Genomic DNA, 13,023 nt, shown 5'->3' with positions numbered 1-13,023 from the left:
AAACGTCGGAGTATCGACCGTAGATTAAATTAGTAATACTAATACACTTTACACAAGGATCCACAGCAGCTTTCGGTAGATTTCAGCACTCTATGAGAACAGATTTCCGAGTTGTCGGGTATGTTTATGATTTTCATTTCACCATTTATGAGAGAAGGCAGAAGCCGGTTAGGCGTGACCAATCAACGGCAAGTAAACAGTAAACTCAATGCAAAGTACAGGGTCGGAAGGTAGTTAAAACAGCAAAGGTAGGGAGTTAGGAACGCTTTAACATGGCCTTGTACCCACCTAAAACCGCTCTTGCAGTGAATTCTGTTAGCTGTTCTTATGGTCTCAGTATTACGGCAGAAAAGACCGGTAATGGTATCCGCTTGTAACGAGACTGCGCGTATCCTGATATCGATCATTACGCAACAGTTCAATGTCAGTGCCAGAATGGACTCTTGCCCGAAGCCAAGAAAACGACTCATTATGCGTCCCCGCAGTTCCGTTCGTGGTGCTTGTATTGATAATTATAACTTCTTGGGCTGGTATCTGTCTGCGGATAGAAAAACCATATAATCGGAACGTATAGTTCTTGCGTTCTATATTTATGATCCTTTTCTTAGAAACATCAAACTGGTCGACCAAAGAATGTGTTTCAAGTTCGCAATGCCGTGTGCGCGCTGGGTTATGTCACATGGTGGACAAAATTTCAGCGTTGCACTTGCACGCTGGCCTTGAACTTGGTAGCGTCACCGGAAGGCGAAATTTGTCGCCTGTGCAACAAATTATTATAATTCAATTGATATCAGAATTTTTAATTTGAAACGATGTTTCTTGATTAGGCATTATTATTTTCGCCTATCTCCTAAAGGTGACACGCAACGCCTATGAACGCGTGAGCCTGCAGATTTGAATACCAGTAGTCTGTCTGTAGCAGTACATCAGCTACAGTACTCGCTGCTTACTCCCACCAGAACCTTTGTGATAGTGATTCCTGCTCAGACTCCGGCATTTTTCTGGATGCTTTTTCCGAAAAAGCGTGTGGACGTGCTAGTTATGCAATTATTCTAAGTTTGTGAATCTGCGTGATATTGCTTTGTCTATAATTTGCTGTTCGCGGTGTTGACCGGTACGAAGTACGCATAGTTGCGTTACGATATTTCAACAATCTTCATCAACATGTTAATCCGGAGGGTGCTTTTATGGCCAGTTCACCTCCGGTCACATTCTGCAACGTCCCAAACATGTTTTCGGACGAAGATTACCGTGCCGAAGAACAGGGTTATGGCCATTCGAAGGGAAGATCAGTCCATTTGGGAAAGGTGATCCAGGACATTATTAATTTTCGTAGTCTGACCCTAATGATCACGTCGGCAGGAACAATAATAATTTTAATTTGCAGACGAGCGCCTCTTGCTCCTCAGCATGTGCGAAAACTAGTTCGCAAGGGCGCGAAGGTCTTGGTTCAACCTTCCAATCGACGGGCTTATCCTATGAAGGTGTGGCTACTCGATATTTTTCTAATGGCCAGTGGAATAAATATTTTTATGATAATAAAAATTAGCAAAGATGCCGCTTTTTTTGCGTATGTAAAATGTGAGTAATCGTTCAGTTTAATTAAGCATATGACGTATGCCTGGTCCAGAGCCTCTACATATGCCGGTATCCCCGAGGAATCCACCATCAGCTATCCTCCTCACCTGTGGATTTTTTAATGCATCATTTGATTTTTTGGCCATAACTAATTACTACCACTACAAGTGGATGTAGGGCTATCATCGTTTTCGGTTGCATTGCAGTCATATTCTGCTGCCGGGGCGATTGTGCAAGAAGACATCAGTGACGCTAGCCTTATTATTGGAATCAAGAAGCCCCCGTCGGAATTGGTCTTACCCGGCAAAACGTATTGCTTTTTCTCGCATACTATTAAAGCCCAAGAAGCCAATATGCCTCTTCTGGATGCTTGCTTGGAGAAGAATATCCGGCTGATTGACTACGAAAAGATGGTGGATAAAGACGGTCAACGCGTGGTCGCTTTCGGGAAATGGGCCGGCGTGGCTGGAATGATTAACAGTATGTACAATGAATTATTGATAAAATGCCAGTACAATATCGAGTAATGCTTGCAAAAGCGTACTTAAATACAAAAATTTAATTCAGTTTTGTGTAGGCGAGACTGTCTCCGAAGACGAAGTTTGCAGGTGCTGCAGGGTAAAACATTTGTGATTGACTGTTTTTCAAACGATCTGCTTGGACAAGCAATAAAACTTAAAGAACACGAAGTATATGCACTATGCATTTTTTTTGTATAAAATTATTATTAAGGGCAACGTTACGGCTACGACTGTAGTTTGTTGCAGTTTTGCATGGGATGGGGATTCGTTTACTCGCTCTCGGACACCATACTCCATTCATGGTGAGCAACAACTTTTAATAAGAACTGCAGCCAAGATTTTTTAGTGAGTTTTAAAGTCCAAGTAATATTTAATAATTTTATGATGACTTGTACAGTATATCGGTCCAGCCCATAACTATCGAAGCAGCTCGATGGCCAAGCAAGCCTTCCGTGACGCCGGTTATGAAATCAGTATCGACCTCATGCCGAAATCCATCGGACCTCTTACCTTTATTTTCACCGGCTCGGGCAACGTTTCGCAGGGGGCTCAAGAGATGTTTCAGGAGTTGCCTCACGAATATGTTGAACCGGCTGATCTTCCTAAGGTGGCAGCTCATGGAGGTTTGTCGTGGTATTCCCTCTCATCATTACATGTAGACCATCCTGCAAAAACTGTAGACGGACGACTGAATTGAGTAACTTTTTTCTAGCCATGAACAAAGTTTATGGATGTGTCGTAAGTCGCGATGATCACTATGTTCGAAAGGATGGTGGTCCTTTCGATCCGGAAGAATTTGCGAATTATCCTCAACGCTACTCTTCTACATTCGCTCAAAAAGTATGGGTGACACTGTGACAGTAAATCGTTTTATCGCTTTTAGATTTTCAGGGTTTTCGGTTGGCACCGGAAATCTTGCTTGAGGCATGGTTATTAGTTTCTGTCCTTAATGTTTCATCTTGCAGATTGCGCCATACGCATCTTGCATTATCAACGGCATTTATTGGGCTCCCAACGCCCCTAGACTAATTACGATACCAGATGCAAAGGAACTCCTGCAACCCGCAAATCAGCCGTGGTAAGATAAAATAATTCTGTAACCGGTAATTCTGTTTTTTACCGTTTAGTTATGGTTTTAAAAAATTGTTCTGATTTCTAAGGTTACCTACAAGTGTTGGATGTCCACAGCTTCCTCATAGACTGTTGGCTATTTGTGACATAAGTGCAGACCCGGGTGGTTCCATAGAGTTCATGACGGAATGTACAACGATTGATAAACCATTTTGTTTGTACGATGCTAATCAACATACCAATACCGAAAGGTAATAACCGGCTTTTATCCTACTAGTCTTTTATCTTCAGACATTAATCGCGCCGCTTTATCATTTGAACTTTATCGCAGCGTTGAGATGTTGGTCTGATTACAGTTTCGCTGGGCCTGGAGTGCTTGTTTGCTCGATTGATAACATGCCGGCTCAACTTCCTAGGGAAGCAACAGACTTTTTTGGAGAATTACTTTTACCATACATTCCTGATATGGTAAGATGGGAAATTCATTGATCAGCTATAGGCAAAGCGTTAGCAGCAACATATTCTTCTAATCGTAATAATATTGGGAAAGGTTTAGGGCTAACATGTGAAAGTACTATGCTAATGTCACCATAATTCAACAAATCAGAACTCACTAATTGTCAGGGCTCACCGGCTCAGTGTGCCGGCTCACGTACGAGTTCGTATTTCGAAACTAGTCTAGTTTAGATGTACATACAGCTGATGTAGCGTTTCAAATGAATTGTGTCCAAATGACAGGACGCTTGGCAAATCACAAATTGTTTTTCTGTACAGTTGAAATCAGACGCGCAGCAGGAGTTCGGAACATATGACTCCGGTCCCGTCGTCAAAAACGTATGTACGAATTTATTAGCAGGATACTGCACTTTCGGTTTTGAACCTGCGTGATGCATACAAATATAGATAATTATGCCGTCCTACGATCGTGATGTTATTGTGGTTTGATTTTATTTGCAGGCTGTTATCGCTTCCAATGGCCGCCTGACGCCCAATTTCGAGTATATTGAAGAATTGCGGCAACACAAAAAGCGGTCTCACGCGAAAACCAACATGGATGTGGCTGCAGGATCAAAGAAAGTTCTTATCTTAGGAGCTGGATATGTTGCGCCGCCTGTAGTAGACTATCTTTCCCGCGATGGCAATGTGGTAATTACTGTTGGTACGACCGAACTTTAAATGTGACGTTTCCCTGAAAGTTCTTTTGGTGTGGGCTTACATTTTCACTGTTGTTTTTACCATTAGCCTCGGCCCTGAAAGACGAAGCTGACCAGTTGGCTCAGAAGTATAAGAATACCGATGCTGTGCATTTGGATGTTCACCGTAATCCAGATCAGCTGAATAAAATGATTCCGGATTACGACGTTGTGGTCAGCCTTTTGCCTTATTCATTACATCCCAAAGTTGCCGAGCTATGTATAAATCATAAAGTGAATATGGTTACGGCCAGTTATAGCAGCTCATTAACCAAACAACCAGCTGGTGAACACATTTCTAAAAGGTAAATCTGACCCTCCGGTTATGCATACCCACAAAGACATTATTATCATCGCTTAATATCAAACAACATTTATAAATTTTAGAGCAGCGGATGCAGAAGTGACCATACTGAACGAAATGGGTCTTGACCCCGGTATTGACCATTTGTTAGCGATGGAATGTTTTGATGAAGTGAAAGAACTAGGAGGAAAGGTTAGAAAGCATTATCTATGAAAACCGAAAACTGGTTACCGTATATGTCTCCTCTTTTATTTAGGTCACATCTTTTCGGTCTTTTTGTGGTGGTCTGCCCGCCCCAGAGTTTGCTACTAATCCTTTGCGATACAAGTTCAGCTGGAATCCGGCCAGTGTTTTCTTGGCAGCTCTCAACGGTGCAAGATATATTGAAAGCAATCAGGTATATTAGAGCACAGTATATGCGATAAGTGGCTTAACTCCATATCAGGAAAACCACCTCTGCGACTTATGGAACACAGAACTTGTTCACTGAAATTGTCAGATGATTTAAAGTGCCATGTGTAATAAGTTTTGTGCATGCGAAATATGTTAACGTCAGTTTGTTCACATGCTGGCCGTTTTTTCTTTCATTTAATTAAATCCCTTGCATGGATTTGTTATATAGATGCATAATATTACTAAACCTTAGTTTAGTTTAGTTTAGTTAGTTTAGTAATATTATGATAGATGTTACCCATTAATTAAACATATTAAGTAGAGTCACCGTATGCGAGTTACCGTATGATAATCTTGCGGTGTCATACATCATCAGTTAAATTCCATTATTTTCTGTTGTAAAGGTCAAGGAAATTCCGCCGGGCGGTATACCATTGATGGAAAGCGCCAAATCCTTTGATTTCCTCCCCGGTTTTAATTTAGAAGGTTATTCGAACCGGGATTCACTTCATTATCTTCAAGAATACGGAATCGAAGGAGCCGAAACTTGTATGAGAGGAACTTTGAGATACAAAGGCTATGCTGACTGTTTGATTGGACTGATCAGAACCGGCCTCTTGCAAACGACGCCGCATCCCGCGCTTCATCCCGACGGGCCTTCTTTGACATGGGTAGGACTTTGTTAGTCACTTGCTTCTAATTTAATTTTTAAATTTACAACGAATTATAGAGGCAACTGATAGCTACGCTGGCCAGTCAGAATTCAGACGCGTTAGTGGAGAATCTAAAAAGAGCAGTAGTTGACAAAGCGGGTTCTCCTCAAAGAGTGGAAGCCATGGCTCAGCTAGGCCTTTTTGACGATACGGAAGTTGAAAAGAGGAACACTCCATTGGATACCTTGGCTCACTACTTAAAGGATCGTTTGTCCTATGGCAAAAATGAACGGGACATGGTGATATTGCGGCATGATATCGGAATACTCTGGCCAAACAACAGCAAGGTGTGTCGAGTTAAACCAACATCCACACTCCCATCCGGCGCTAGAAATTCCTTTAATACTTTACATAAATTTCATCGAGATATCATGAGGACAGAAGTTTTTGTGTTTTAGGAAATGCGAGAAATCACATTAGTCGTTTACGGCGAACAGAATGGATATACGGCGATGGCGAAAACCGTAGGATTTCCCGCAGCCATCGGTACAAAGATGCTGTTGGACAAAGAGATCCAACGAAGAGGTATGGTTGTTCCGATTTCAAAAGACATCTACCGACCCGTCTTGAAACGGCTGGAGCAAGAAGGCATCAAAGCAATCCAGCACTCGCGAAGATCTGATTCTAATAATTAAGAGTTACAACAGTGTGCCGTGTTTTGAATTTTTAACATTAAGAGTGATCCGTGTTTTTGTAATTGCCTGTGGTTCATATTCGCTGCTCAATCCGGTGAATTTCGATTTGATTTCCTGAAAGCGGGAAATGAAGAAAAGAATAAATTTTGTTAACAATCGAAGATATTCATTCGTTCTCAGAATCTCAACCATAGACTGCAATACTAGTACTGTACCCGAAATATAGATACTTCGTATTAAATTTTTCAGAAACTTCGTATTTCGTTTTTTATTAAATTTATTAATTTTTCGTTATAAAATAATTCAACCGTGGCGTGCATTAACTCTCGACTGGCCACTACTTACTAAAGTTCGTTTACGAATACAAAAACTAAAGGCAAATTTGATGTTATACAACACCGAATAAGTTGGGAAAAGAAAGCAAGGAACAATTGAGAGACTGTGCATGATGAAACCTGTCGGAACAAATCTTCCACAGAGTAAACAGTTTGTACTTTGTCAGACAGAAATGTCTCGTAATTCAGATTTAATGCTTTAATGCATCGTCCGAACTTGTATGGGTGGCACGCTTGTATTTGATGCGGAGATGCTCAGTCAGAGGCGTCTTCTTTGTTTCCATTTCCATAATGTGCTCCAGTTCTTCCTTTTCTGGATCATATTTATAAGTTCGGCGAGTCTGTATAAGGACACAAGCAATGCAACTCAGTGTTGTTGTCAACTTACGGCAACTTCAAAACAAAAACACAACGCCCTAACTGCAATAATTAAAAACGACGAATAAATCTTTTTACGACTTACTCGCACGACAGCTGGTTCCGCTGCAAAGGACATCCGGCTGATCCCAGTCGTCTCCACAACCAGCTGATTTTTCATGCAAGTCCCTTCCAGTGTTTCGGACACTCCTAGAAAAATATACAAACAATATTGACAACTATAAGTTACAAACAACGGAAACTGCTGACAAGTTGATCTAGCTCGAAGTACACATACAATAATCAATCCAAAGCTACAGTATAAAACCACAAACCGGCGGATATGAAAGCGCAATTAAATGCATATATTCAATTAATCTACAAACCAGGAGAAATATACACGGAAACGCACCGAAGTTATGAGCCAAAACAAAAGCAATCTGGTTAGTGCCTGGTTTGATCCGCAAAAAACCTTGCTCGCGATGTAAAAGTTTGTGAGGCTGCGATGAAGGATCCCAGGATTCCGCCCTGAAAACATATTTTCAAAATGCGAAGAGCAAAGGGAAGTACGTACTACTATGCTCAAACCAAACAAACATAATTTTGTTTCCCACAGAGAAATTGTTGTAGACTGCGAAATCACGGAAGACCGTGGAGTAGAGCAGGGATGCCCAACAGTGAACGTAGCTAGCCTTACTTATAGTCCAACATGGGCTGGCCCCCAAAAACGAACTCGATCTTTTCCGCGTAAGCAAAATCCTTTATCGTGGGATAATGACATTTCCCAGGTTCAAAAACGTTCCACTTGCCAGCAAGCCAAGCAAGGCACTCCAGCTGATCCGGTAGAAAGCGAGGTTGACAAGGATAATTTTTATGAGGAGATCCACCAATCGCCTGGGGCTCCGATTTATGTACACTCATCGGGGTCGACGGCTCGGCAAACGTTGACTGACTTTGCGACATAACTGAAGCACACCACCGTAAATATCCTAAAATAATGCTCTCAATTATTTAATAATTAGTTTACAACAGTGAACAGACAGCAGTTCAGTTTGGGAGACAACACATAAATTGTATTTTCATCCTACCACCCAGTATTCCGAACCCACTTTCAACGGCACTGATAATCGAAATACTTGTTACCTTGTATTGAATGTACTCTAAAAGAGCTGCACCAAATACTACGAAATTTTTGCGTTTTTAACGGCTTAATTGAGGCACAAGCCACACAGCGCTGCGCTGTACTGATCAAGAAAGGCGAAATCCAGCTCCACAAAGCCGAGTTACGTATTCCAACAAAACGGAGAGCTTAGTTTCATGTATGTAAGCAGTATGCGTACCTGTACCTTTCGCTTGGGGAAGTCTGGGGTTAGAATTATATCGGTACTGTGTACTTTTACTAGTTTTATACACATACCGCGGATTCCGGAATGACAGCTCGCCGAACTCGACAGCAACTCTGACTATGCAAAGCGAAACGTTCAGTTTTATGCCCAAATAATAACATCAAATAAAATCTTTATCATCGAAACTGATAGGACACCCGTAGACCGCAAGTGAAACAAAATGCAACACCATCAATAAAGCGTAAATTTATTACGGAAGCGGGAAGATCAAAGTAGTAGTCCGACTGTCAGACAGAGAATAATGACAACAAAGCCGAAACGTACTGTGCAGCGGGCTCAGGGCTGGCCGAAGGCGGTTCTATGATGCAGTGACATACCTGGCGGATGCCCTAGCTGTCTTGTGCGGAGAAAGCCAGACGCCTCCAGTAGTCAATTATGACCGAAAAGAAAAAAGCCCAGTTTTTAGGAAATCCCCGTTGTGATTCATTGCGGTTCTGCACCAATAGGATGTCTCTGCATCAGGAGCATCTCGGACCATAACCTTGGAAGTTGGAATTTGTTGCGTTTGTGTGTTTTATCAGTGGAAATCATAACGACAAAGTCATAAAGTTCTAAATTTATGAAAATAATTATTTGTACCAAATTGAAGCGATCTCCTGTTCACCCGGGTTTCTTTGATAATCAAGTTATTTCCGAAATACTTTACTAGTCGGGTTTTTCTGTGGAAGCTCAGTAAATTAACGAACAAAATGAGTCTGCAGTGGACTGCTATTGCTGCTATTTTATACGCAGAAATCGCGTTTACGATCTTGATGCTCCTGCCTTTCATCAATCCGACTACGTAGGTCTCTTAAGTCCTGATACGATGTTGGGGCAACTTTCGCTTCGGAAGCAGACCCACTCCAGATGTATTGGCGTTTCCTTTTTTACAGATGGCACAGATTTTTCAACTCGCGGCTTGTGCTGCTGATAAAGAAGTACAAATACGTTCAGCACATTTTAGTGGGTGTAATGGGCCTTCTCCTTCTGGGTAAGTTCCCTTTAGAGATTGTCCGTCATTAATGACGTGGATTATCCGATTTTAGTTATTAATAGGATGATTCTTTAATCGAAATACGTGTTTGTTTCACATATAGCCTTTATACAAATGTGTATAATGTGTACGCTTTAGATGCCATCCGGGATGTCAGTCGGTATACCAAATCATTCGTCGATTTGGCTGATGTGGCATCACAGGCCCCGGCTGCTGAAGTGCAGTTCCACATGAAGTTGTTCAGAGCCCAAAGGAATTTTTACATTGCCGGATTCGCTTTGTTCCTTTTCTAGTAAGTGGGCTTCCTTAATTTTGGTTTCCCGTGTTTGGGTTACGGAAAATATATTTAGAATTGTAACTGCTACTAAACTGCAACTGAAAATAAAAATGAATCTAATGGCAACTCACTTGCAAGTTGCAGTAAGCGTACATCGGTCAGCGGTTTGAAGCTTGTGGCTTTACATAACACGCAAAAATTGTGGGCTTGTGTATTGTAAGCAATAAGCTGCGTGATTGACTCACAGTAGATATGAGCAAAACGTTTTTTTTCCTTGTAGTATCATCAAATCGTTGGCCGGAAAGCTGTCCTACGAAGCGCAGTTGATTATTTCCAACAGTGCGGTTATCAAACAAGCCGAAAATGCCTCTAAAATGGCTCGCGAAATGTTGAACGAGCAGAAAGGAAAATCAATCCCGGAGGCGGAAGCTGCCTTGAAAGCTCAGATTCTGAAACTTGAAGGAGACCTGCGATCAGCTGCCAAAGGTACATTTCGGAATTTGCTTTTTCAGTTTTCGCTGTACAAGGTTAATGCTTTTCGTTTGCAGAACTCGAGGTAAAGGACAAGGATTTGCATGCTATTAAAATGCAGAGTGAAGGCCTGACTTCCGAGTACGATCGTTTGCTGGCTGAACACGAAAAATTGCAGGTATGTTAGTTACTCCATGAACTGAAGGAACAAAATGTTATGGGCATGCGTATCAAAATTTGGGCATGCGTATCAAAATTTTAGAGCTGTATATATATTTACATAAAATAATGTAAACCGTGTTTTATGTTGAAAACGAAATAAAGTTAATGGTTCAGTGCTACACTAATCAGTTTTCAGTTTAATTCGCAAAATTAGTTATTCACAAAATTTGTAAATAAAATGTTGCGTGGTTCAGAATTGTAAAACATACAGTAAACGAACGGTAGCAGTTGAGAGTGATGTGTTCGGGAAGAAATGTGGATAGTTACTGTGTTCAGTTGATTGCTGATTCTCACAACTGAATCCGTTTTTATTTTTTTACAGAAAGCGCACGCTCTTATTGTGGGAGACGCAGTTTCAGACCGAAAAAACGATTAACAGGAGTTCTGTCAGTAAAATGGTTTACCGTCTTCTTAGTATCGCCCTGCATGTAATGATTGGTGCTTGACTGTTCAGTCCCTGGAATCTGTTGGAAATATGGTTTTCCTAGTTTAAAAAGACGCTTTCTACCTACTTTCGCATTTTGACATTATAAATGCTGAAGACCGCGAGAAGATTTGTGATTTTCGTTATGATAGTTGATGCTCCTTAATCACTACTCTGTGTTCTTTTGTTTACTGTATTCGCGTTCTTATGTTGCATTGGTTACATACAAAATTAAATTAGTTATCATTAATATGCAGTTTCAACAAACACAAGCAGGATGTTTATCTACGAATACTACTACAGGAGCCAGGAAGTGAGGTCAATCATCCATGGGTCCATCGTTTACTGGTTTTTAGGAGTTGCATGATTCGAACCTGCAAAAAAGTGGTCATTTGGAAGTAAGCCGAGGGAATGAATAGGGAAATCTAGCGATGATGCGGTGATGTGTTTTACGATGTTTCCAAGATACATACAAACACGAAATTGCGATTAACGACCGCTGAAACAACTTCGCTACTCTGCTGTGTAATCGTATCTAAATGTCAGTAATTACTTGAGGCATAGTTCTGTCTTTCGTTGGCAGGTTTGCTTTCAGCCGGACCGGCGTTGCTAGCGAATTCGATATGCAGGGGCATGGATCGCGCTCTGGCAGGGTGCGCACCCGTTCCGCTGGGCGCAGCCCCGTTGACCAGTGGGCTGTTAACGGGACTGGCGTCTCGGTGGTTTACCGGCGATGCGGGACCGGCTTCCGCGTGACCCGCCCCGGGACTTCCCGCACCAGTTCCTCCTAAAAGGCCACGTTGCCATAACTGAGAGCGGAGAATATCACCGTCGACATCCAGAAGCAGAGGCGCTTTAAAATATGCCATATAGCTCGATTAGAAATTGAGCAATTCCGAGAACCAAGATATTGGAAATAGCCAATCGAAAATAAATCTAAAGCTTAAGGTCTGCGGCATACAACCTCGTTAAGCATGTTCACAAATTTTGCCGCCACAATGCACTTTTAATATTCGAATATTTTGGATAATTTCCGAAAACTGTTATGAGTGAAGTACAAAGCAAACGCAGAGTGCGCCCAAGCTTAATACTGTTTTTAGATTCAATAGGTTGCAAGTACCCTTAAAATATACCTTTGCAAATTATTAGAACAATCGTACGATATACATTGAATTATTTTTTTTATTGCAGACTTACTGTGATAAGAATTTTTCTTACTGTAAGTTAAAGCAAAAACAAAATTAGTATTAATATTTCAAAGATACTTGGTTCTTAATTGTCGATAATTAAACACTATTACTGTTTTACAAGATACTACTGCTTGTACGCCAAGCAGGGTTTGCACTTTACCGGCATTTCCTCCAGCGTTACGCGACAGAAGCCCCATCAGTCCACCGAACAGACCGCCCGGATTAGACGACTGCGAGGAAATCCCCGTTGCACTTCCGCCGCTACTGCGCGGATCCCCTTCGAAGCCAGTCATCATGTGAGTATTCTGCTGCGGAGCGGACTGTCCGCCGCCTCCAAATCCTCCACCCGACAACAGACTGGACAGCATCATCATCCGTATGAGATCTTCCTGCGCTCGTACCGCGGCTAATGCCGACAGCACCGCAAAGGTGACGAGTCGAAGAGTCATTACAAGCAGGCACGAAATTATTGGATAATCAGCTGGATACTCTTGGCTACACAATCGCTTTCATGGAACAGACAAAACAAATTGTTTTACCGCTTTAACAGTCTAGAATCGGTTGAAGTAAAAGTAAATGAGCGTGCGACGCCGTCAAGGGTATTTATGGGCGATGTGGAAATTTGATGCGGTGTGGGCTATTCAGTTACAATATTGTACCACTGGCCAGTTAGTTCGCAAAAACGGAAACGATCGTTTTATTGCCCCTGATCAAAGTTGATTGTACTATCAGTGTGCAAGTTTGACAAGCTGATCCGCGCTCATCGATGGATATTATTGCATCATATCCGGTGTCCACTTGGCGCGTAGGTGATCTCTTCGTGACAGCTGGTCTCGGACGTACGTACAGACTTGGCGGTGCACATCAGCAACAACAGAACAATTGTATTTAACTGACGAACAATAACAATAAAACAACAGCTTACATTCTGCAATCGTTATCGATGTCAGATTTCGGGAT

General features: G+C 41.8%; 4 protein-coding genes across 6 annotated transcripts; 2 read left to right on the top strand and 2 right to left on the bottom strand.

Moving 5' to 3' along the window:
- Positions 1 to 320: 320 nt before the first annotated feature.
- On the top strand, positions 321 to 6,546 carry LOC129588049 (alpha-aminoadipic semialdehyde synthase, mitochondrial-like). Of its 2 annotated transcripts, XM_055482070.1 has the most exons (17): positions 321 to 1,307; positions 1,388 to 1,484; positions 1,785 to 2,058; positions 2,346 to 2,401; positions 2,497 to 2,722; positions 2,812 to 2,939; positions 3,065 to 3,177; positions 3,260 to 3,421; positions 3,527 to 3,638; positions 3,945 to 4,004; positions 4,128 to 4,329; positions 4,413 to 4,668; positions 4,751 to 4,859; positions 4,924 to 5,064; positions 5,465 to 5,731; positions 5,791 to 6,060; positions 6,172 to 6,546. In XM_055482070.1, exons 1-17 carry the CDS (start codon positions 1,165 to 1,167, stop codon positions 6,406 to 6,408), a joined length of 2,853 nt encoding a protein of 950 aa, XP_055338045.1. In that variant the 5' UTR covers positions 321 to 1,164; the 3' UTR covers positions 6,409 to 6,546. The 2 variants fall into 2 exon arrangements, with proteins under 2 accessions (XP_055338045.1, XP_055338046.1); XM_055482071.1 differs by lacking the exons at positions 321 to 1,307; positions 1,388 to 1,484 and adding an exon at positions 2,156 to 2,196 and having other exon boundaries at positions 1,927 to 2,058.
- Positions 6,547 to 6,677: 131 nt separating this feature from the next.
- On the bottom strand, positions 6,678 to 8,467 carry LOC129588059 (peroxynitrite isomerase THAP4-like). Its single transcript, XM_055482087.1, has 5 exons — positions 8,447 to 8,467; positions 7,798 to 8,065; positions 7,513 to 7,628; positions 7,207 to 7,310; positions 6,678 to 7,084 (listed from the first exon to the last, which is right to left on the bottom strand). Exons 2-5 carry the CDS (start codon positions 8,061 to 8,063, stop codon positions 6,935 to 6,937), a joined length of 636 nt encoding a protein of 211 aa, XP_055338062.1. The 5' UTR covers positions 8,064 to 8,065; positions 8,447 to 8,467; the 3' UTR covers positions 6,678 to 6,934.
- A 514-nt stretch (positions 8,468 to 8,981) lies between these two features.
- Positions 8,982 to 11,123, top strand: LOC129588057 (B-cell receptor-associated protein 31-like). The gene is made up of 6 exons (XM_055482083.1): positions 8,982 to 9,287; positions 9,379 to 9,476; positions 9,618 to 9,771; positions 10,037 to 10,242; positions 10,305 to 10,405; positions 10,772 to 11,123. The coding sequence occupies exons 1-6, from the start codon at positions 9,196 to 9,198 to the stop codon at positions 10,823 to 10,825; spliced, it is 705 nt and encodes a 234-aa protein (XP_055338058.1). The 5' UTR covers positions 8,982 to 9,195; the 3' UTR covers positions 10,826 to 11,123.
- LOC129588058 (uncharacterized) lies at positions 11,078 to 12,772 on the bottom strand. Of its 2 annotated transcripts, none has more exons than XM_055482086.1 (3): positions 12,224 to 12,772; positions 11,427 to 11,660; positions 11,078 to 11,247 (listed from the first exon to the last, which is right to left on the bottom strand). In XM_055482086.1, the coding sequence occupies exons 1-3, from the start codon at positions 12,510 to 12,512 to the stop codon at positions 11,216 to 11,218; spliced, it is 555 nt and encodes a 184-aa protein (XP_055338061.1). In that variant the 5' UTR covers positions 12,513 to 12,772; the 3' UTR covers positions 11,078 to 11,215. The 2 variants fall into 2 exon arrangements, with proteins under 2 accessions (XP_055338061.1, XP_055338060.1); XM_055482085.1 differs by having other exon boundaries at positions 11,109 to 11,247; positions 11,427 to 11,726; positions 12,224 to 12,757.
- Positions 12,773 to 13,023: the final 251 nt, after the last annotated feature.

The sequence above is a fragment of the Paramacrobiotus metropolitanus genome, unplaced genomic scaffold, assembly GCF_019649055.1.
Source record: "Paramacrobiotus metropolitanus isolate TYO unplaced genomic scaffold, Prichtersi_v1.0 Parri_scaffold0000028, whole genome shotgun sequence".
Lineage (NCBI taxonomy): Eukaryota > Metazoa > Tardigrada > Eutardigrada > Parachela > Macrobiotidae > Paramacrobiotus > Paramacrobiotus metropolitanus.
The sequence above is the reverse complement of the archived record's forward strand: the minus strand, read 5'-3'. Positions and strand labels throughout refer to the sequence as shown.

Bases quoted from the DNA above. Each gene is read 5' to 3' on its own strand.
- LOC129588049 (XM_055482070.1), top strand. From the start codon at position 1,165: ATGTTAATCCGGAGGGTGCTTTTATGGCCAGTTCACCTCCGGTCACAT. The intron at 1,308-1,387 runs GTGATCCAGGAC...TTTAATTTGCAG, and splicing joins GATCAGTCCATTTGGGAAAG to ACGAGCGCCTCTTGCTCCTC. The intron at 4,860-4,923 runs GTTAGAAAGCAT...TCTTTTATTTAG, and splicing joins TGAAAGAACTAGGAGGAAAG to GTCACATCTTTTCGGTCTTT.
- LOC129588059 (XM_055482087.1), bottom strand. From the start codon at position 8,063: ATGTCGCAAAGTCAGTCAACGTTTGCCGAGCCGTCGACCCCGATGAGT. The intron at 7,629-7,797 runs GTAAGGCTAGCT...ATATGTTTTCAG, and splicing joins CAGCCCATGTTGGACTATAA to GGCGGAATCCTGGGATCCTT. The intron at 7,085-7,206 runs GTAAGTCGTAAA...GTCCTTATACAG, and splicing joins CGGAACCAGCTGTCGTGCGA to ACTCGCCGAACTTATAAATA.
- LOC129588057 (XM_055482083.1), top strand. From the start codon at position 9,196: ATGAGTCTGCAGTGGACTGCTATTGCTGCTATTTTATACGCAGAAATC. The intron at 9,477-9,617 runs GTAAGTTCCCTT...TGTACGCTTTAG, and splicing joins AATGGGCCTTCTCCTTCTGG to ATGCCATCCGGGATGTCAGT. The intron at 10,406-10,771 runs GTATGTTAGTTA...ATTTTTTTACAG, and splicing joins CTGAACACGAAAAATTGCAG to AAAGCGCACGCTCTTATTGT.
- LOC129588058 (XM_055482085.1), bottom strand. From the start codon at position 12,512: ATGACTCTTCGACTCGTCACCTTTGCGGTGCTGTCGGCATTAGCCGCG. The intron at 11,727-12,223 runs GTAAAGTGCAAA...CATATTTTAAAG, and splicing joins TAACGCTGGAGGAAATGCCG to CGCCTCTGCTTCTGGATGTC. The intron at 11,248-11,426 runs GTAATTACTGAC...ACTTTTTTGCAG, and splicing joins AAGACAGAACTATGCCTCAA to GTTCGAATCATGCAACTCCT.